The sequence below is a fragment of the Triticum urartu genome, chromosome 3A (assembly GCF_056163025.1).
Source record: "Triticum urartu cultivar PI428250 chromosome 3A, HENAU_Tu73, whole genome shotgun sequence".
Taxonomy (NCBI): domain Eukaryota; kingdom Viridiplantae; phylum Streptophyta; class Magnoliopsida; order Poales; family Poaceae; genus Triticum; species Triticum urartu.
In genome coordinates this window covers 50,614,782-50,638,593 of record NC_141875.1, presented here as the reverse complement: position 1 = coordinate 50,638,593, position 23,812 = coordinate 50,614,782, and the positions used below count along the sequence as shown (strand labels likewise).

The window sequence follows — 23,812 nt, the reverse complement described above, 5'->3', positions numbered from 1 at the left end:
TCTGCAACGTCTGATAAGAAAGAACGAAGGGGGTAGAAAAAATGATCAACAACCACAATACTCCTAAACAGAGATAATACCAAAATACTCCCTCCGTCCAAAAATACTTGTCATCAAAATGGATAAAAAGAGATGTATCTCGAACTAAAATACGTCTAGATACATCCCTTCTTATCCATTTTGAAGACAAATATTTCCGAACGGAGAAAGTATGTATTATTGGATCCCATAAAGCCCTACTGGCAAAGTATTAACACCAAAAGGTCAGATACAGATATGAACAACTGATGAATAGTTGTTGCGGTCGATATTTTGGCCTATTAATGTGCACCACATTTTCACGAGCCTGAATAGCATGGCGGGCTTTGTCACATGGCGTTTCGTCAAGAAGGGTATGTTCTGTGTTCGCTGTACGTATCATATGGAGTAGGAATCGTTTAAGTCGGTAGGAAGAATCAGGGGCGGCAAACTTGAGTTCAAATGGGATGAGCTATGCAGACTTCAAGCGAATATCAAAATTTCAGCGTGTAAGTGTTTTGCATGGTTTCAATGCGTGGAAGCCTGGGAGATCTGGAGGGGACATTGGTCTGAGAGAAGTGCAATTGTACTAACAATGAAATTCTTGATTACATGTAATTTATCAAGACCGGTTGTGAGACCATCTACCTGCGAGAAGTTATCCTCACTATGTATGGTGCACTTGACCAATGAGGTGACAAAGAGTTGATGGTGAAAAAGTTTAGTTCATACCATATGTGGTTATCTCTATTCTCTATCTAGGTGCTTAGTAGCGAATTTTGTGAGAGCCACATATAAAAAAAAAGAAAGAGCAAATGGATCGAAGTAACGGAGGGCTTTGTCACCCCAAATATGGATGTTAGATTTGATCCGGATAGCGGTAGCGGGGCGAGAGACGTAATCCGAGATGACTGGGGCAAATTTATTGTTGTTAGCAAACACATACCGGAGCTGGCTTTGAACATTGCAACCATCGTGGAAAACTTCGTCAGTGCTCGATGGTCCCTATCTTGTCGATGGATTGCCAAAGGCTATCCATTCGATTGGATTGCAAGGAGGTCATCAATCAAATACTTTGAAGGACAATGGATTTTCGGCAACTGTGAATGCTCCAATCTCTGACGACATTTGCGTACGAGCTTCTTTTTCATGAAAGTACCTTATGGTTTCTGCCTTAGGGTTACTAGTTCATACTCTAGCTAAGGTGTGTGATCCTCAATCAGATGTTTGGGTCGATGAACCACTGAGTTTTATCGTTGCTATGTAATTGGTGAATGTAAGTGTTATGTAACTACTAAAGCTCGCCAAAATGGCATTCCTAAAAAAATAAATAAAAGAAACTAAGATAATAATATTAAAAGCAACTAAAAAAACACTATTAAAAGCATTATAAGCTACAGTACCAACAAACAATTGCAAAAAGAAAAGTTCAGTTTTATCCATACATGCACTTTTGTTTGTTTGTGTACGGCGGGTCCCATGTGCAGCCTCACTTGCCAGGCACCACCCCTGGGCTGGGCTACTAGTATGCAGAGCCCATCCGTCCCAGTCCATACCATACCCAGAGTCGTCTTCTTCTTCCATCCAGCTGGGCGAGAGGCACGAGATCCGATCCGATCCGATCCGCCGGAACCCTAGCCAGGTCCACCACCATGGCGACGACCCGCTCGCTCCTCCTCTGCGCCGCCGTCCTCCTCGCCGCCCTCTCCTGCACCTTCGCCGCCGACGCGCCCTTCCTCGTCGCGCACAAGAAGGTGGCCCTCTCCCGCCCCAAGCCCGGCGTCGAGCGCCTCGCCGTCTCCCTCGACCTCTACAACCAGGGATCCGCGTGAGTACTCCGACGTCCCATCCTACCTGCCTGCTATCCTGTGTTCCTCCTCACTTCGCGACGGCGATGGGGCCTGCTCTCTCCGCCAGATCGACGGGATCTGCGGCGGCCTTGGCCGGCAGCCGAGGGGATCGGCTCAGTTAATTGTGGTTTTAGCTCCTTCAGTTCACAATTTGGCGGTGGAATTCCGGCACCATCTCGTGGATCCTGACTAGTAACTGCTAGATCTAGCGTTTATAGATTATTATCCGTACAAAATGGTGACCCGATCCGTCGTTTTGTTGCTTGACCACGCGCCTGATTTAATTTGTCTAGGCAACCAGCTAGCAAGGTAGAGTAGCCGCAGCCAATTTGTGAGCTTTTACAAGAGCTTCAGGCGTCCCATTGTTATTGAGCAAATCTGTCAATAGTAACACCAGGGTTTACACTTGGGAAAGTTGAAGCATCTATGTGGTGTTTAATAGTCATCAGTATGAGATGTCATAAAATGTTCTCGTTTGATTACCTAGACTAGAATAGAAGCTTATCCTTCTTATTTTGATGTATGTTGTAATCTCATGGTTTTACTGCTCTTGCTGGTTAGAACTCGTATATGTGCCAAGCACTTTTCCAGATAGATTGGTTCTAGCTTGTTAGATGTTTGCATCATGTACAGTAAAGTTTTAAAACTTACCAGATGGGTTTCCTTGATGTTCTCAAAACTGAGTTATTGCAATATCTTGTTTGCTCCTCAAAGTGCACATCCTATTTCCATGGACAAAAGTTTGATTCCTTTTTCTTGTTCAACTTACCTATTTGTATAATATGATGGCCAGTGAGTATCCATGTATTTTGCATAGTCTAATAAGGTATTGTTATTTTTGTGCAGAACTGCATATGATGTGGCCATTAATGATGACTCGTGGCCAAAGGAAGCATTTGAACTTGTCTCTGGAGAGGTCTCAAAGACTTTGGAAAGGCTTGAACCGTGAGTGCATTTCCATTTTGTAATGCATCTCTCTGCTTTTGGTGACTCCACTCCATTATGGTGTTATAGTAAACTGAACTTTTATCATTTGCACTTTTAGTGGTGCCACTGCTTCGCACGCGTTTGTATTGGAGAGCAAAACACAGGGCAGGTTCCAAGCTTCACCTGCTGTTATCAAGTACCGTGTTGCCACAAAGGCTGCACTTCAGGTATGATCCTCTACCCGTTCCGTATATTATTCACTAGTGTCTCAAATGATATACATTCGCTTGTTTGCGAGATCGCCTTGTTTGCTCATTAATTCACCAGTGTCAACGCCTCCTGCTAAACTCATAATTTTGTACGCTGTAGGAGGCCTACTCAACTCCCATCCTCCCCCTGGACATTCTTGCTGAAAGACCTCCAGTGAAGAAGTTTGAATGGGTAAGTGATCATGTGCATTTTCATTCTGGTAATATCTCCTTGGTGATTCTAATTTTTTCCATGCTATTTTGTGGGGCTGATACCCTTGCTCTGGATATCTCTGGATTTGCTCTCATGTGCTGTTCAGGCTAAGGTAATTTCATTTCATTTCTTCTCCATCGAAATAAGCTGCCATGATATTCCCTGGTGTGAGATTCTAAGAGACTGTCCATGTGCAGAAACTTGTTGCGAAGTATGGAGCACTGGTGTCCGTTGTTTCCTTCGTTCTGGGGTTCATCTACCTGGTCGCGAGCCCATCGAAATCTGCCGGCTCAAAGTCTGGCAAAAAGAGGCGCTGATCTATCATCCATGGTTCACCGTTTTGGTAGCTGGCCGTTTGCCTGGAGAGACCCTTGATAGCCGAGGAAAAGAGTCTGAGGTTACAACACCCCCATGGACTGTAATGTAATGGAGCGACTAGCAGCAAAATTGACACTATAATTTTGGTTAATTTCCGTTTTGTGTTGTCAGCGACTTAACCTGGAGGAGTAGATTTGGTGAAACTTAGAAACACTTTTGATTCTGTACTGTGTGGAGGACCAATGTGGTTGTGCATCCAATCTTAGCCCCTGGTATCATATGGTTGTCGCTCCAAATGAAACCATAAAATCAGAATTTCTAAAAAATTAGATATTCCAAATGTAAACAGAGTCAGTAGGATTATAGCAACTTGTTGGAGCAAATAGCAAGAAGAATTTAGCTGACCGTAGTGAACAAATTGTAGGTTTGATGTGTTTTTGTTGTACACTCTGTTTTCACGGTGAATCAAAACATATGCCTGAAATTTTGACAAGTGAAATTTACAAGTCAAAGCAGCAGTGCAATGTTTGCACACGATCGAATAATGCATGTAAAAACTACTAATGCAGGGATTTGAAAACAGAGTAGTAGTAAATCAACATTTTTTTTCGTGTAATTGTCAAATAAAAACAGTCTGGAAAGCAATCACATCATAGTATCACAAGATAATGAACCATCTACTTGTTGAATGTCAATGCAGGCTTAGGCATTAAAAACCTTGAAATCAGAAACAAGTGTTTACTCAACAAATGACTTCATAAGATACTCAATGAGGAAGGTGTTTGGCACAAATTATTGCACAACAAATACCTGCATTCGAAAACGATATCGCAAGTTGATGTGAAGCCTACTGACTCACCATTGTGGAAGGGCTTGATGAAGGTCAAGTCTTCCACAGCTGACTTCCATGTGAATTCCGCAGGTAGCCGAGCACGTGACTTTTCATGTGAATTCCATGACGGGTACCACTTCTGCCCACGAACCTGGTTAGCCACGCGAAATCGCTATTGGACCTCCGACAGATTTGCGCGTTGTGGACTACCACACCAAGCTTTGTGCCCAATATACGATCAGGAACAAGAGATCAATCACTTACTCATCACATGTGTCATGACCAGGTATGGCATGCTAGTATGCTACCCTGTCCGCTTGGGGCAAGTCCGATTGGAAACCTACGACTAATGACAACTTACTCAATTGGTGTACTTCCAAAGTTGCACCTGAGACAGAATGATGCAATATCAGATCCATCGTAACAATGGTTTTCTGAGAGATCTAGAAACACTGCAATGTTGCGGTACTCGATGGTGCAACCCCCTCGGCCATGAAGACGATCTCCGACATGAAAAATGAGGGGACTGCTTGGGTATCTGTCGGCCTCTTCAGGGACAATCTGTGTGTATCCTTTCTAGATGCGTTGAGTGGGCATCTTGTTATGTAATACTTCATACTAACACCATGTTGGTGAGCGCGTCCTTGACACGTTGGTAATCCTTGTGTGGAGTTTGAAATGGCTTTCTAGCCCATTCTCTCTTTAATAGATGATACACACACTCGTGCGTATTCTTGATTTTTTTTTATTTGACTCATCCAACCCCTCTTCCCTGACATACCAACCTGCACCCAAAGGACCCACACACATGTGCCCTAGGCCTACCGTCGACACCCACCCACGCCTCTTCACCTGTCGCCGCCCCATTCCCCCTACCGCCGCTGGCGGCTCTTCCTCCACTAGGTTTCGAGGTACGAGCTAGGTCTTACCCACATGTGGTCTGGGTTCAGTTTGTCGACATTCCCTAGATCCGCCTGAAGAAGGCCAATATGCAAAGACAATCTCATTCATGTCTGGAACACCAACATGCAAGTCAAGATATGTGGCATCCCGGCTTAATAGAATGATAGACTACTCATATAAGTAAGGTGCACCATCTTTTCCGGTGGCTTGCCTCCTAAGAACCTCCATGTTAAGCGTGGTCAGAAATTGCTTGTAATTGTGCACGAATGAGGAAAAGGTGTGCAGGAAAGACCAATGTTGGTATATGGGTCCAATTTAGATCCTAGGTGGTAGCTAGGCATGATGATCTAGAACCGATGACTATGGCTAAAGCGTTACAGAATGGTATCAAAGATGACCCTCACGGTTAAACAGACATGTGCGGGTCATGTGTGTGCACATGAGGTGTATGGCGCGTGTGGCACGCCATACCACAAGTCATGGCACATCTGTCGACACTGCACGTACAAATGTGTGCCAAGAGGGAATGTTCCCGCTGGGTCGCCGAATCCTTGTGTGTGTGTGTGGGGGGGGGGGGGGGTATTGTAATATCATTGCTTAATAGGAATGATAGACTACTTGTATAAACAAAATGCACAATTTTTCTTTCCTGGAAGCTCATCTCCAAAGAATTTCCATAATAAGCGTGCTTACCCTGAGGTAATTTGAGGATGACCAACCGTGAAGTTGTTCATGTGTGCGCAAAAGTGAAGATAAAGTGCACAGGAAATACCTGTGTTGCTGTTAGGATGGTCTCACAAAGAACTTCCCCACCTGAATCTTTATAGATATAACCAGCGGGGCAGGCCCCAAGTTTTACAACACCAAGTAAAAGGCCAGAGGCCGGGCCTCAATTCTGAACCTCAAATGCAAAATGGCAATCTTGGTGCTCGCCCTGCATGACAACACATCATCAGAGTGACAGTGTTGAGTGGACCATCTGCAGAGGCACATAGAGGCAAAGCTCCTGTCAGAGAAGGAGCTTCTGCGCTACAACGACGGCGAGAGCCCTGCGTTCGAGGTGGTCACGCTGCCCTGCAGCCTCGTCGCGGGTGACACGGTCCTCGGCCAGGTCTGAGAGACAGTGGAGAGCGCGGTGGCGCCGGTGACCAAGAAAGATCCCTACTTCTCGCTGCCGAGGATCCTGGGATCGGTGCCGCTAGTGCACGTCGACGACATCTGCGCCACGCTTCTCTTGTGCATGAAGCAGGAGCAAACAGGCAATTTTAAGAACTAGAAACACAATAACTAACATCTAATGAAATGCCAGACTATGTCACTGTCAGACACTCTGGCATTCACTCAAAAAATAACACAAGCAAGAACGAATCTCTCATCAGAACAGTTAGAGTACATTCTTGCTTCTTAACAATGGGAGCTGAAAGTCAAATTTACCTTGCTCCAGGAGAGCACATAGTTCAACTCGTTTATAACCAAAATACCTAAAACCCACTACAAACAGCCACAAAAAGTATACCCGACGCAGTATGTTTCACACAAAGAGTAGGTGCCGCCTAGTGAAACTTACAAGTTACGACCAAATTACACACCAGGAAGCAGAGACCGAAGAAACAGCCTATGGAAGACACCAGAATAACATTTCAAAAATTTGAAATGCCTTTGCTTGAAGACCATTCGTGCATCGTAAGCATGCTGAAATTAAAGTGAACTTTCGGAGGCGAGGAGGAACATTAACAAAGTTCTAATGTCATAGATTGGTACTCCACAGTTCAGAACATTAACAAGATGACCAATACATGATAATAAGCAAGCACCAAATGATGAGATCCCAGGTGTGAGCGTAACCATCCAAAATAAAATGTTCATGTGGTAGTACTAATAAGTAAGAAGAGCTGAGAACAAAAGATATGTTGTCAATCCAAAGGCATGCCGGACCAAGAGTCTTGACCATTCAGACATACCATGTCGAGAAGGAAGACTCCCTCGTCTTCTTCTTGAATCTCATGACAAAGAATTGGAACAATGATCTCTTCTCAACAGCCAATGGAAGAGACACAGAATAACATTTCAACGGCTAAAAATTTCTTCGCTCAAAGAGCATGGCCCAAGAGAGTGCATCTGAACCATCCCAAAAATAGAGTAAATTTGAGAGGCGGAGAGGAACAATAATAAAGTTTTAATATCATAGATCAATACCCCATATTTCAGAACATTAACAAGACGTTCAACACATCATTATAAGTAAGAGCTATGGCGACCATCCAAACTGACATATTCTACTGGTAGTACTACACTAGTAGAAAAAGGGTCAAACGTGAAGCACATTAGTGCCGGTTTGAATTAGAGCCGGCACTAATGTGTACATTAGTGCCGGTTCGTGGTGGCGATCAATAGTACCGGTTCGTGGCGAACCTTTACTACCGGTTCATGACACGAACCGGTACTAAAGAGGCTGTGTCAGCCTGCGGTCAGGCTATGGCCCCACCATCACCATTTAGTGCCGGTTCGTACCACGAACCGGTACTAATGAGGTTATGGCAAGCTGTTTTTAGTCCCACCTCGCTAAGAGAGAGACAGTATGAGCGATTTATAAGCCGTGAGTGCACAGACAATGACAAAGAGTTGCAATGCTCACCTACATGTTGATTAGCTTCAAGCCTTGCGGAATAGCATAGATTGCACTGAGCTATGTGCAGTGCAGTCTACACTATTCCGAATGGCTTGAAGCAAATTAACCAGCATTGCACCTCTTTTTTATTTTTAATAACTTATTTAAACTCCGGACTTCTTTTGTGTTCAGTATGCAGCATTTAAAGCGACGTCATCAATTTCTAACATGTTCTGACATCATTTGTTGTTTTTCGGTCATTTACCTAATTGTTTAGAGAGCTAAATGACCGTGAAATTGAAAATCACTACAAAATGAATCCTGAAAATGTTGAAACTTGGCATGGTATCATCATATCACCCGCATAGCATGCGCGAAAGAGTAGAGAGGGTCACGGCAAAAATTGGACGCACTTCGTGTACAAATTGGACAAACTCTTTCCGAGTATCAGGGTTTCGGAGTCCGGAGTGGGTACTAATGTGCAACTCTTTGCTTGGTTTTGTTAGGGTGGTTCCTAGGAAGTCCCAAAACAATGGCATGAACCACCTCTACACAAGATTCCCTCATGTTCGTCGGTTATGGTACTTTCAGCCTATAAGTACTTAGACTCGGAGCGAGGAATCGATGCCGGTGAAGACCCTACACAAGGAGTGAGTGAATATTTGGCATGTACCACCCTAAGAGCACTTTTAAACACATGGTATGCCAACTCCTAGCTTTTCGTGCCATCCCGATGCTCCGGAGCCCCTCTATGGCGAAACCCTAGCCCCTCTACAACTTCCACCGAAGCCCAGAGTGGGTACTAATGTGCATCCCACCAATCAGGAAGAATCACACGGATCATGTGTTTCTTTCTAGCTCTTGCGAGTCGTTGGATCAAGGGTGTGTTTCTTCCTAGCTCATGTGAGTCGTTGGATCGAAACTGGACATACTCTTTCCGAGTATCAGGGTTTTGGACGAGAACTACTCATCTGTTACATGGCCACTTCAATGTTTTTTAAACTTATTTGAACTTCGGACTTCTTTTGTGTTCAGTATGCAGCATTTAAAGCGACGTCATCAATTTCCAACATATTCTGACATCATTTGTTGTTTTTCGGTCATTTACCTAATTGTTTAGAGAGCTAAATGACCGTGAAATTGAAAATCACTACAAAATGAATCCTGAAAATGTTGAAACTTGGCATGGTATCATCATATCACCCGCATAGCATGCGCGAAAGAGTAGAGAGGGTCACGGCAAAAACTGGACGCACTTCATCTGTTACATGGCCACTTCAATGTTTTTTAAACTTATTTGAACTCCGGACTTCTTTTGTGTTCAGTATCCAGCATTTAAAGCGATGTCATCAATTTTCAACATGTTCTGACATCATTTGTTGTTTTTCGGTCATTTACCTAATTGTTCAGTATGCAACATTCAATTTCCAGAAGAAAATAAATAGAAGAAAATAAATAATGCAGAAAATAAAAAAACTATACAAAAAAATTACTCAAAAATAAATAGAAGAAAATAAATAATGCAGAAAAGAAAAAACTATATAAATAAAAGAGGTACCGCGGCTGGGTTTATAAACCAGTGCGGCTGCCCTTCGCCGGGCGAGGTGGGACTAAACTTCGGGGTGGCAGCGCAAGGCCTTTAGTACCGGTTGGTGGCTCCAACCGGTACTAAAGCCCCCCCCCCCCTTTAGTTCCGGTTGGTGGCTCCAACCAGTACTAAAAGCCTTCGTTTCCTGCCGCTTGGCCTGGCGAAAATAGGCCTTTAGTACCGGTTGGAGCCACGAACCGGTACTAAAGCCCATCCTATATATATAGCACTTACGAAAATTTCAGTTTCATCTCCCCACTTCGTCTCCAACCTCTCGCGAGACATCGCCGCGCGCGCCGCTCGATCCCGTCGTCGCCGCCCGTCGCCTGTTGTCCGTCGTCATCGTCGCTGTCCCCGCCGCCGCCCGTCGTCGTCGTCGTCTCGCGCTGCCGCCCCGAACGCCGCCGCGGCCGTACGTCTCTCTCGCACCCGCGCCGCGCGCACCGGCCCGTACGTACGCCACCGCCCCCGCTCCGTACGTACGGGGCGGCGGCGTACGGGGCGGCACTGCAGTATACACACATACATACACACACATACACACACACACATTTTTTTACATATACACACACACACACATACACACACATACACACACATACATACACACACATACACACACACATTTTTTTACATATATACACACACACACATACACACACACATTTTCTGTTTTCTGTTTTTTAGAAAAGTTAATTAGATGATCGAATATTAGATTAATGTCGAATGTTAGATGAATTAGATAGAAAAGTTAAATATATATTAATGTCAATTGTTAGAGATGAATATAGCTAGATATTAATTAGGTATATGAGATTTGAACTAGTTGAATAATTAATATAACTAGTTTATTTTTAGTAAGAAAATTGTCGAACTAGTTTATTTAGGTATATGAGATTTGAACTAGTTGAATAATTAATATAACTAATTTATTTTTAGTAAGAAAATTTAGGTATCTGAGATTTGATGATCTAATTAAAATATTATTTGTTAATGATTTTTTCTGTTTATTTAATTTTTTATATATTTTTAGTTTATATAAATGTTACATTAATGTCGAATGTTAGATGAATTCGATAGAAAAGTTAAATATGTAGTAATGTCAATTGTTACAGATGAATATAGTTAGATATATTAATGTCAAATGTTAGATGAATATATATTTGGCTAGATATAGGTGTTTAATGTTTCACCTATATAAACATAGGAAATGTCATCTGACGACGAAAAAGATTTCATTATGTGCGAACACTGTGAAGACCAGCGCGGCCTGTGTGACCAAAATTTCCTTGTTGATGGTAGGCGCTTCAGCATCAAGCTGGATGAGACATTCGAAGTTGATAGAGTAAATCACTTTGTCAATTATTATTTCAATGCAAAACTTATGCTTCATTTGCTTCAACTTATAATTTTAATTTTTCACTATTCTACTAGCGCATCCCCTGTCATGCAAGAATTTTTGTCTTGGATAAGATAGGTTTTAGTGCTATAGATGATATGGAGGTAAAGAGAGTTTACTTGAAGACGGAGCATGGGTATACTTTCAACGTCAAATTATATAATGGAGACACATACACCCATTTTGAATGCAAAACTTGGCAATCACTATGCAAGGCTTATGCATTTGAGCCTGATATGGTTATCACTTTTGATATTCGTCCGGAAGATGATATTGAAGGTAATATAGACATCTGGGTCGATGTGCAAACGCCTCCAGTTCTACCATTTGGTGAGTTTTTCTCAACCATGCATGCATATGTTTATGTCTTTCATACAGTTTATTCAAAAATAGTTGACAACTAATTTGTATTGTCAGCTTATTTCGGTTCAAGCAAACATGTCCGACGCTTGGTAGACAGGACCTACTACTGCCCCGGGGCTCAACTAAACTGCGAGGAGATAAGTCATTATGTTTCATGGCTTGAGGATCTTAATACTGTCAAGACAAATTTTTTTCTGAACTTAGAAATGTTAGTACTCAAAACGTCCGACCAATGGTGATCGTATTGAACTACGGTCACATCTATAATCGAAAGATGGTAAGATTTTAAATATTTGTCCTTAATTAGTGCATCTTTTGCATACATTATTTTTGAAGCTAAACTTTCATTGCTTAGTATATTAATTACTATACGATGTTCTTCAACAGGGACTTCCGATGACAGTTGTGCCTCAGTGGATCGAGACAAAAGGTCGCATGTCAATGGTTAGCTTACGACCAAGATTTCCTACATTGCATATGAGTGCATTCAGGATTTCTGAAAGCGAAGAATGCTTAATAGTGAAAGATTGGAGCAAAATTGTTAACGATCGCAGAGAAGTACTAGGGGGCAGGAAGGAGAAGCGCAACCCAAGATTAGGAGACAGATTCATCTGCATGCTCCAGTATGATGAATCAGGAGAGCTATACATGTTCTATGTTATTCTACCTGAGAGGGAGCAGCAGGATCAGTAGCTACTAGTTCATGCTCTTAATTAGTACTTGTCTCATGTCCGTGTCCTGAACTTCGATGTTGGTGATGATTATGTTGAACTTGATGATATCTTTGCTTCTGTTACAAAGTGAATGTTTCCTCTTTAAGCTAGCCAGCGTTGATGATGATTAGATAGCTAGCGGTAGTGACCATGATGATTAAATAGTGGTAATTAGACGACTATGATGATTTTTAGCTAGCTAGAGTTTATTTATTTATTAATATGCGATGATGATGATGATGATGACGACTACAACTCATTATAACGTAAAACAATCCTAAATTAAATTGATAACACAAATTTAATTGAAAAATACAAAATAAAACAAAACCCACAACCATTTAGTACCGGTTGGTGTTACCAACCGGTACTAAAGGGCTCCTGGCCCCCGGAGCTGGCTCGTGCCACGTGGATCCCCTTTAGCACCGGTTCGTGCTGAACCGGTACTAAAGGGGGGGGGGGGCTTTAGTGCCGGTTCCTAAACCGGCACTAAAGGGCCTTACGAACCGGTGCTATTGCCCGGTTCTGCACTAGTGCTAGCAGAAACAGAAGACACCCTCTGAATCCAAAGGGCAAAGCAAACAAGAGTCTTGAACATTCAGACATGCTGTGTGGAGAATGGAGGTTCCTCATCTTCTCCTTGCATCCCGTGGGATGGAATTGGAATAACGCTCTCTTGGAGGCGGCACTGAGTAAGCGCCATACAACATTGACTCTTTCCAATGTTCACAATACCTAGGAACTTGCCATCAATGTCCCAGTGTAGCACATGTTTCTTATTAAACTTGATCAGCAGCTCACGCTCGTTGAGCACAGTCATATCATTGAACTCTTCAACCGTTGAATCAAGTGGTGTTTGCCTTATCTTTTTCTTTTTCAAAGTAGTTAAATAGAGCTGCCGTGATGCCTCCACCATTGATAGGTCAATCCGGTACTTGAAAGCCCATATTTGAGCCTTGTAATCCTGCATCACCTAGACATCCATAATGGTAAAACTACGTGTCGAGCTGGCGCCCTATAAAGCAAGGGTCCCCATGTGGAACAACTTCCTATTAGGGCACGACTGGGCGGGACTGCGGATGCACCGGAATGTCTCGGCTTGTGTGTCAAACACAATAATGTCTGCACCGCAGGCCCAAATGTCGCTGGCGCCATAAGGACACCAGTGCAGGCCGCCACAATGGTGGACTGATGGTGCATAATAGGACCAAGAGCGCAGATCATTTAGTAATTTCTGTTCCGCGGAAGGTGGCAAAACTGCTGGCATTCTCACTCTGACCTGCCTTGGCTTGTTGGATCCCACTGTAATGATGTATAAACTGGGTTTAGATTGTGACCCTGGCTGTGAGTGCGAGACCCAGAGCACCCTGTACTCTCCAGTGGGATCGTGCCGGTAGAAACCGATCACAGAGTTGTAGTTCTCTGGTCCAACCTGAGGAAGCGGTAGGGGAACATGCTTGCTGATGGCTGGGTTGCAGATGTAAAATCGGAGTCCTCGGGAGACGATGAGGAAGCCATCACAGGCACCGTGGAGGAGTTCCTTCGAAGAGATTTCGGGGTCCCAGACGAAGGTCCAGAGCTGTTGAGGGGCGCCAGCGTCACGGAAGACGACAAGGCCGCTGGGCCGTGGTCTTCCGTCGATGATGGGACGTGACGGCTGGCAGCGGTGGTGTTCGAGCATGAATTCAGACGTGGAGGTGGCACTGTGCAACGACGTGCTGACGGCACGACAGCGGCCGAGATCCTTGGACGGCAACTGAGTGAGTATCTTGTCGATCATCTCCGCAGGCAGGTCCTCAAACAGGGTCGCGCCGCTCCTGTCCGGCATCGTGCTCTGTCAACTGAAAAGAAAGAAACGGCGAGCTTTAGCGCCCAAGAGGAAAAACCGCCTCCATGGGCATTGCGATAGTTTAGAGGTGGTGCTCCTACTTACAACAGTTGGTCTATTTCGTTGTCTGTATAAGACCTACAATTACGCAGAAACACGAAAGGCATACTCTACTTATTACTAGTACTCTATTAATCATCTGAATGTTATTCCAAAGCACTGGCCAGGGTGCCGGCAGTAGCGTCCAGCTACTCTCCTTATCGACACCACCGACGCAATGCAAGCGAGGGGGATTGGAACACTAAAATACTGAATCGATCTCAAATCAAAATAAAAAGGTACAGCTCTCTTAAAAGAGGAAAACAAACCGTCTTCAGTGCCCAGTGACCGCCTAAAATTGACAGTCAGGAGAAATACACAGAGCACAATTAAATTGCTAGAGAGAGAGAGAGAGAGAGAGAGAGAGAGAGAGAGAGAGAGAGAGAGAGAGAGAACGATTACGGCGTGAAGGGAAACAGCAGCTCGGCGCGTCCGCGCCCAGGCTAGGAGGGGAGCTCGAGCTGGAAGCAATTGGCGCGTGGTCCGGAGGCGAACGCGCTCGATCCGGAAGCAATTGACGCGACGGGCAGCGGCCGCGAACTCGATCGATATGGATCCACTGAGGAGTGAGGAAAATAGTTAGGTCTTGCGATGGGGAATTTCTTCTGGTCGCAGTTAGCCAGTTACAGAAGAAGCGGAGAGATTGGCTCGGCCCGGCCGAGCATTGCAAGAAGGCCGTGGCCCAGGTGCTCCTACATGTCGCCTTCAGCGGTGGAGGGCGTCCCGCGTCCCTATGTCTAGCTTAAAAAGAATATATTTCAAAAAAAATCTGAACATTTTCAAAACTTGTACATTTTTAAAACTATTTTTTTGTCAAATATGAACTTTTTTAAAATATTTTTTAAACCCCTAAAAACTAAAGTAAAAATAAATAATAGAAAGTAAAAAAAGGAAAAACATAAATGAAAAAAAGGAGATAAAAAGAAAAACGAACAAAACATGGTGAGTAAAACCTGTCTACTTACAATAGTAGGTTTCCTTTTTACTAGTACCTCGACAAGCAAGGCATGCACCCGCCGCAGCTATCGACCTGCCTTTTTTGAAGACAAGTTTTGTTCAACAATCTCCCTCTCAACCTTGTCAAAAAAGGGGCTTGATTTTGATGATTCCCACCTTGTGGCGCAACTCCCGGAAACAAACACGACCAAGGACCTCGGTTAGGATGTCCGCCTTTTGCTCGCTGGTCCTGATGAACTCCATGTCCACCGTCTCCTTCTCGACGGAATCATGTATGTGAAGGAAATATGCCCTAGAGGCAATAATAAAGTTGTTATTTATATTTCCTTATATCATGATAAATGTTTATTATTCATGCTAGAATTGTACTAACCGGAAACTTAGTACATGTGTGAATACATAGACAAAACAGAGTGTCCTCAGTATGCCTCTACTTGACTAGCTCGTTAATCAAAGATGGTTATGTTTCCTGACCATAGACATGTGTTGTCATTTGATGAACGGGATCACATCATTAGAGAATGATGTGATGTACAAGACCCATCCGTTAGCTTAGCATAATGATTGTTTAGGTTTATTGCTATTGCTTTCATCATGACTTATACATGTTCCTCTGACTATGAGATTATGTAACTCCTGAATACCGAAGGAACACCTTGTGTGCTATCAAACCTCACAACGTAACTGGATGATTATAAAGATGCTTTACAGATGTCTCCGAAGGTGTTTGTTGGGTTGGCATAGATCGAGATTAGAAATTTGTCACTCCGTGTATCGGAGAAGTATCTCTGGCCCTCTCGGTAATGCACATCACTATAAACCTTGCAAGCAATGTGACTAATGAGTAGTCACGGGATGATGCATTATGGTACGAGTAAAGAGACTGTAACGAGATTGAACTAGGTATGATGATACCGACGATCGAATATCGGGCAAGTAACATATCGATGACAAAGGGAACAATGTATGTTGTTATGCGATTTGACCGATAAAGATCTTCGTAGAATATGTAGGAGCCAATATGAGCATACAGGTTCCGCTATTGGTTATTGTACGGAGATGGGCAGCGCTGTACCGCTCCCTGGCGTGCGCTAGATGGGCCTCGCGCCGGCCCAGCGCGCCTAAGCCGGCCTGCCCGCTAGGCCGCCGCCAACCTCCCTCACTGACCGGGCCGAGCCCATGGTGAGGCCACCCCACCGACGCCCCTCCTTTTTTCCCCTGCTGTTGGGCTGACCAGATTCGGCCCGATAGGTTTTTTTTTCCTGTTATGCGATTTTGCTAATTATCCAGAGATTGCAGTTTTGCAGGAAAGCTCCTAAGCTTCATGCATTTAATAACTTCTCAACCGTGCATCGAATCTATATAATTTATATATGTAACTTGACTAGAATTTTATCTAGTTTCACAATATCCAACTTTCATCCATGTTTAAAATGTTTAAAATGTTGTTTGTTTAAATTTGTTTAAATAACTTGCTAAAATGCTTTATTTCATAACTAAATAACCGTAGCTCCGAATTAAATAATCTTTATATGTAAATGGGGTAGAAAAATGCCTAGTTTAACATGGTGCACTCATCTTGCATGTTTAACAACTCTAAAATAATGTTTAGGGCAGAACAGTACCAAATCTATAATATGCTCATGAGGAGTTTCCGGAATTGTTGTTCGTTGCTTCCGGCCTCATTTAAACTTGACTAGATAGGTAGTTTACTTTGCTTCACCCTCTTGCCATGTTTAACAACATTTAAAATTGTTGGGTACATAAACAAGATCGAACTAAATAAGTCACGTGGTGTTTCGTCAATATGCAACGGAGTTACATATTGAGCTCCACTTAATTTGTAGGATTGTTTGTGCACTTTGCCATGCCATGCTTCATTAAACCGGACATGCATCATACTTGTTGTGCATCATGCCATGTTGTTGTAGTGGTTGTTTACTATGTTGTTTGCTTTCTTTCCGGTGTACTTCTCGGTAATCCGGTAAGTCGCGTTTGTGAGGACCCGTTCGACTACGCCGTTTGTCTTCTTCATGGACTCGTTCTTCTTCCTTGCGGGATTTCAGGCAAGATGACCATACCCTCGAAATCACTTCTATCTTTGCTTGCTAGTTGCTCGCTCTTTTGCTATGCCCATGTTGCGATACCTACCACTTGCTTATCATGCCTCCCATGTTGCTAAGCCAAGCCTCTAACCCACCTTGTCCTAGCAAACCGTTATTTGGCTATGTTACCGCTTTGCTCAGCCCCTCTTATAGCGTTGTTAGTTGCAGGTGAAGATTGAAGTTTGTTCCTTGTTGGAACATGGATATTTTGTTGGGATATCACAATATCTCTTATTTAATTAATGCATCTATATACTTGGTAAAGGGTGGAAGGCTCGGCCTTATGCCTGGTGTTTTGTTCCACTCTTGCCACCCTAGTTTCCATCATATCGGTGTTATGTTCCTGGATTTTGCGTTTCTTACGCGGTTGGGTTATAATGGGAATCCCTTGACAGTTCGCTTTGAATAAAACTCTTCCAGCAAGGCCCAACCTTGTTTTTACCATTCGCCACCTAGCCTTTTCCCTTGAGAGTTGCGCATCCCGAGGGTCATCTTTATTTTCTAAACCTCCGGGCCAGTGCTTGTCTAAGTGTTGGTCCAACCCAGAGCACCGTGCGGGGCCGTCCCTTGGCAACTTGGGTTACGTTGGCTCCCGTACGCTTAGCTTATCCGGTGTGCCCTGAGAACGAGATATGTGCAGCTCCTATCGGGATTTGTCGGCACAGCGGGTGGTCTTGCTGGACTTGTTTTACCATTGTCGAGGATGTCTTGTAACCGGGATTCCGAGTCTGATCGGGTCTTCCGCTAGAAGGAATATCCTTCATTGACTGTGAGAGCTTGTGATGGGCTAAGTTGGGACACCCCTGCAGGGTTTTGAACTTTCGAAAGCCGTGCCCACGGTTATGGGCAGATGGGAATTTGTTAATGTCCGGTTGTAGAAAACCTGAAGTTGACCTTAATTAAAATACATCAACCGCGTGTGTTACCGTGATGGTCTCTTCTCGGCGGAGTCCGGGAAGTGAACACGGTGTTGGAGTAATGTTTGACGTAGGTCATTCTAGGATCACTTCTTGATCATAGTTGTTCGATCGTGCTTTTGCCTTCTCTTCTCGCTCTCATTTGCGTATGTTAGCCACCATATATGCTAGTTGCTTGCTGCAGCCCCACCCCATACCTTTTACCCTTCCTATAAGCTTAAATAATCTTAATCGCGAGGGTGTGAGATTGCTGAGTCCCCGTGACTCACAGATACTTCCAAAACCAGTTTACAAGTGCCGATGATACCGTGCAGGTGACGCAACCAAGCTCAGGAGGAGCTCGATGAAGATCTTGTCCTTCGTGTTGTTTCGTTCTAGTTGATCAGTAGTGGAGCCCAGTTGGGGTCAATCGGGGATCTGTGTAGCATTTGGGATAGTCTTCTTTTATTTTGGTTCCGTAGTCGGACCTTGATTGTATCTGGATGATGTAATGCTTTATTCATGTAATTGTGTGAAGTGGCGATTGTAAGCCAACTATGTATCTCTTTCCCTTTATGTATTACATGGGTTGTGTGAAGATTACCTCACTTGCGACATTGCTTTCAATGCGGTTATGCCTCTAAGTCGTGCTTCGACACGTGAGAGATATAGCCGCATCGAGGGCGTTACAGTTTGACCATAGAAGGGGGAGGCAAAAACAATAACTACAAAGAAACATTATATTAAGTCTCACATAAAATTATATTATGTACCTAACTTTTGTAATAGTTGTACATGTTATAGTTCGTGTATGACAAAACAATACAAACGTTACATTTAGGTCTAAGATCACCAACACGATCATACAATTAACAAGTTAAATTTGAATTTTTAGTGCAAAGTCTTTTTTGAAGTAAGTGCAAAGGGTTTGAGCTTGAAGCAACACTGGTAGAAAAAGGGCCTGTAGTCCCGGTTCGTAAGGGCCTTTTGTCCCGGTTCTGGAACCGGGACTAAAGGGTCGGTACTAATGCCCTGTCCCTTTAGTCCCGGTTCAATCCAGAACCGGGACAGATGGGCCTCCACGTGGCCTGTGCGCGGAGCCCAGGCAGGAGACCCTTTGGTCCCGGTTGGTGGCACCAACCGGGACCAATAGGCATCCACGCGTCAGCATTTCTGTGGCTGGGGTTTTTTTTTGAAAGGGGGGGGGGTTTGGGGGTTTTGGGGGGTTAATTTAGGTGTTTCATATATTATGTTAGCTACCTATAATTAATAGAGAGAAGTGTCCTCTCTTATGTCCGTGCTTGGTCGACGCTATGTACTATACATACGTATAGAGAGGACTAGACACGCTAGCTAGCTAGTAAGCAAACGAAGGAAACAGAAGATCGTCATGAACATATATGCATACAGAGAGAAGTGATATCGACCACCTCTCCTTCTCCGAGAGATTGGTCGAACAACAAGTTCTCGTATATCTATCCGACACTACCGGCTACATATATACAATAATTATCTCTTACAAATATAATCATACGGACTCATGGTCCACATAGTATTCTCCGTCTTCAGCGATCACGTGGTCAAGAAAGAATGCCGCCAATTCCTCTTGAATTGCTCGCATGCGAGCTGGTGCTAGGAGTTCATCCCGCTTCCGAAACATCTAATTTGAAGAAGGGGGTCAATACATATATATATGAATGAATGAAACTCAACACAGATGATGGTAATAAAATAAAATTGTGAATGTTGTTATTTACGTACTTCATATTGTTTGTCAGAGTACCCGCCCCGCTCACAGGTCGTGTGGCGGATGGACTCGCAGACGTAGTATCCACAGAAATCATTCCCTTGTTCCTGCCACAACCACTTTACAAGAAATAGAGGTCAATCAAGCTGATAAGCAAGAATGCTAAATGGTATTGATGAAACTAGCGCTTGAATCACTAGGAGATGTGCGGAACATGCTACTATAGTACTTACTTTCAGGTGTCTAAATTCCAGCTCCTTCGGCAGTCCCGGAACTTTTATGGTGAATTTTCTCCAAACCCTGCCGGACAAAGAAAACAATTACTTGATATCAGGAAATGAACAAAGTTGCTGATATGGTGGATAATGATCGATTTAACTTACTTCTTGAGGATTTCAGTCATGTTCGCATACTCCTGGGGATCTTTTCGTTTAGAGTCCAAGACAGTTACTACTCCCCGCTCAAGCCTAATCTCTAGGAGAATATACTGGTACCTGCGCATGCATGCATAACTCATAAATTACATTACTATAACCTGGACTAATATATAAGGGAAACCGAATATGCACAAGAAAGTAAAACTCACTTGAAGTTGTAAGGAAAGAGTATTATATCTTTGTTTTCATTTTTTTTGAATGATCGTAGCAAGTTGGCCTCGGTATCTTCGGGACGATGTTCAACCTTAGTTGCATCTATAGATATGTGTTAACGAACCCAATATCACCGATTTGTCTTTTCTTCAATTCGGCGATCTTGAATCTGCATATATAGTGAGGATAATTATAAATACATGCAATGAAAGAGATGAGCTATATAGAGAGACTTAATGACAGAAGTAGTAGTACTTACAGACAGTAGCAGGTGACCGTTGTTTTATCGAGGGCCAATTGATTGAAAAACTGATAGAACTCATCAAATGGAATAGGCAATAGTTCAATTCCAACGAGGTCATGCTCCGGTTTAACTCTCGCATACAAAGTACTCCTCCCCCCAGACTCTCTGCAGATTTTCAAGTACCAATCATGTAATCTTCGCATCATCGTTGTTAAAGATTTTTCATCTTTGACGAGAGGCTTCCCGTACTCGTATCTGTGTATCTGCACCTCCATGGGATCATAATGTACATCGTCGGGCAGGTAATCGTCAACATTGCAATAACCGGGCACCATCCTCGGATCGACGATGTCGCTAGGCACCTTGAGCGGGGGGCACGATTGCTTCGCTTGTTCGCCAAGCTGGGCAATTTGTTTCCCAGCTGCTCGTCGTTCTTTTAGCCTTTGATCACTGACTGTACTTCCCGACCGCTCCGCTTCGGTCCATGTCTTTGCAATAATGCGCTCATAGTTGCCTTTCGGCGGAGACTTGGGTGGTTTTGCTAGGGCAGCCAGAGTGCGCTTCACTTTCACCGGATCTACCTTCTCCTCCGGAGGTGGATGTATCTTTGCTTTCAACCCTTTAAACCAGTCATCCACTTCGGTTCGCGCGATCTTCGCGTTCTCCTCCGGGGTCCTCTCGTATGGTAACTTCTGTGGACTCTTCAGAGAAGGACCGAATATGTATGTCCTCCCGCCTCTAGTTGTAATGCTAGACGCCGGCCGAGCAGACGGAGCGGTTGTCTTCTTTACTTGCTTACGAGGCGGAGGAGAAGGACTACGACGCGCCGGAGCAGCTGCCGGAGCGGTGGCGGGTCTCTTCCGCCCTTGCTGACGAGGCGGAGAAGGAGGAGGCTGGCTGCTCGGGCGCGTCGGCACAGGCGGAGAAGGAGGCGGAGTGCCGCCACGTGCCGGAGAAGGAGCCGACCGAGGGCCCTGATCGTCACTCGCCGGAGGAGGAGGCGGTGGAGGAGGCGGAGTGCCCTGACTCGCCGGAGGAGGAGGAGGAGGCGGAGGCGTCCAGTTCGGAAGGTTGATGAGCTCCTTTCACCATAGGCATGGAGTCTTCAGAGCAGACCCCAGCCGAGTCTCCCCTTCACCGGTAGGGTGGTCAAGCTGGAGGTCCTCAAATCCCTCCGTTATTTCATCCACCATCACCCTAGCATATCCTTCTGGAATCGGCCGGCAGTGAAAAGTTGCGCCGGGTTCAGTAGGATAAACAGAGCCAACAGCCGCCTTGACCTTCAAATTCATCCATTGCATCATAAGGTGGCAATTTTGAGACTCCGTGATAGCATCCACGGGATAGCTGGCAGGAGCCGTCAAGGCATGCTCCGGCTGAAGCAGCTCGGTGGAAGCCATGCTACTTCTGCGCTGAGATGGCGGGGTAGCTTCGGGGGAAGCTTCGGCAGTACGTTTGCTGCGATTTGCTTCTCGTTCCTCTATCGCGTCTACCCTTGCTTGCAGCGCCTGCATTTGGGTCTGCTGCACTTTTTTCCTCCTCTCATGGGATTTGTAACCGCCTGCGTCCGGAAACCCAACCTTCCACGGAATGGAGCCTGGCGTGCCTCGTGTCCGTCCAGGGTGCTCAGGATTCCCGAGGGCCATTGTGAGCTCGTCGTTCTCTCTGTCTAGAAAGAACGTCCCTTGCTGCGCTGCTTCGATATACTGCTTAAGCTTCCTGACTGGTATGTCCATTTGATCGTTCGTCCAAATGCACTTCCCTGTTACAGGGTCCAAGGTTCTGCCAGCCCCGAAGAACCAAGTCCGGCAACGGTCTGGCCAGTTAATTGTCTCTGGTTCGATCCCTTTATCAACCAGATCATTCTCAGTCTTGGCCCACTTAGGCCGGGCTACGAGGTAGCCACCTGACCCCGTGCGATGGTGAAGCTTCTTCTTCGCAGCATTTTGCTTGTTTGTCGTCGACATCTTCTTACTCTTTTCCGATGTCTTGTGGGCCACAAATGCGGGCCAGTGATGTCTGATCTTCTCATATCTGCCCTTGAATTCTGGTGTCTCATTATTTTCGACAAACTTATTCAGCTCTTTCTTCCACCTCCTGAATAGTTCTGTCATCCTCTTAAGAGCAAAAGACTTGATTAATTGCTCTTTAACTGGGTTCTCTGGATTATCCTCTGGCGGTAGGGTGAAATTTGACTTCAGCTCAGTCCAAAGATCATTTTTCTGCATATCATTGACATAAGACACCTCAGGGTCTTCTATAGCCGGCTTAAACCATTGCTGGATGCTTATCAGGATCTTGTCCCTAACCAGAACCCCGCACTGAGCAACAAATGCGTTCTTTGTTCGGATGGGTTCAATCGGTTGGCCGTCGGGCGCGATTGCTATGATCTCAAACCTTTCATCCGAGCTCAACTTTTTCTTCGGGCCTCGTCTCTTTACCGAAGTTGTGCTCGATCCGGAGGGCTAGAAAAAAAGAACAAAGACTTAATTAATATGTGTACATACCAAAACAATGAATGCATCAATCAGCTAGTCAGCACAGGCTTAACTAATATATATACCTGGCCGGACTCGGTTCGGTCACCGGAGCCGTCATCACGGTCTCCTTCTTGCACCGGCATTGGGTCACCGGAGCCGTCCTCATGTTCTTCTTCTTGCACCGGCATTAGGTCACCGTAGCCAGCTTCTTCACCATCTCCTTCCAGACCATCGGTGTCGTTGAGAAACAACGAGACGGCATCACTTCCTTCTGCGATTATGTCCCTCAACAACGCTTCTTTTGCTTCGTCTCGGGCGGTGTCCATAGTTTCTACAAATATTTACAACATGGCAATTATTATTCAAACATGACAGATGGATATATTAGTGGCAAACGTAGAACTAGCTACCTAATCATAGTAAGGAATCATATATATTAATTAGTGGCCTCGACGCTGCTTCTCTAGGGTTTGGGGTGGCCTCGACAACGCTTCAAGGGTTTGGGGTGGCCTCGAGAACGCTTCAAGGGTTTGGGGTGGCCTCGAGAACGCTTCAAGGAGGGGGTAATATCGACCCCCCCACGTATTGAAGCTGAAAGTGCGTTATATCGACTAGAGGGGGGGTGAATAGGCGATTTTTATGAAAGTCTTCAAAACATGGAAGTTTTGAAGACAAACGATAAAAATAAACCTATTACCATGCAGCGGAAGTTAGACTACACTAGATAAACCATAGTCATGTATTCAATGAAGTGAAAGGACAATGACTAATAGTAGCTAGGTAGTAAGGATCAGGCAGGAAGATATTAAGAAGCCAAAAGGATCACACAGTCACTCAGTGAAGATAAAAGATAGAGCAAACATACAATGACTTCACACAGAGTAA

General features: G+C 44.5%; 2 protein-coding genes across 3 annotated transcripts; one reads left to right on the top strand and one right to left on the bottom strand.

Moving 5' to 3' along the window:
* The first annotated feature begins 1,559 nt into the window (after positions 1-1,559).
* On the top strand, positions 1,560-3,853 carry LOC125542736 (translocon-associated protein beta (TRAPB) family protein). Of its 2 annotated transcripts, XM_048705909.2 has the most exons (6): positions 1,560-1,846; positions 2,715-2,813; positions 2,914-3,022; positions 3,165-3,236; positions 3,364-3,369; positions 3,455-3,853. In XM_048705909.2, the coding sequence occupies exons 1-6, from the start codon at positions 1,671-1,673 to the stop codon at positions 3,572-3,574; spliced, it is 582 nt and encodes a 193-aa protein (XP_048561866.1). In that variant the 5' UTR covers positions 1,560-1,670; the 3' UTR covers positions 3,575-3,853. The 2 variants fall into 2 exon arrangements, with proteins under 2 accessions (XP_048561866.1, XP_087402398.1); XM_087546272.1 differs by having other exon boundaries at positions 3,165-3,369.
* An 8,629-nt stretch (positions 3,854-12,482) lies between these two features.
* On the bottom strand, positions 12,483-13,818 carry LOC125542735 (F-box protein At1g30790). Its single transcript, XM_048705908.2, is given in 1 exon segment — positions 12,483-13,818. A coding segment is annotated over 1 exon segment (1,230 nt). The 5' UTR covers positions 13,810-13,818; the 3' UTR covers positions 12,483-12,579.
* Between the last annotated feature and the right edge of the window lie 9,994 nt (positions 13,819-23,812).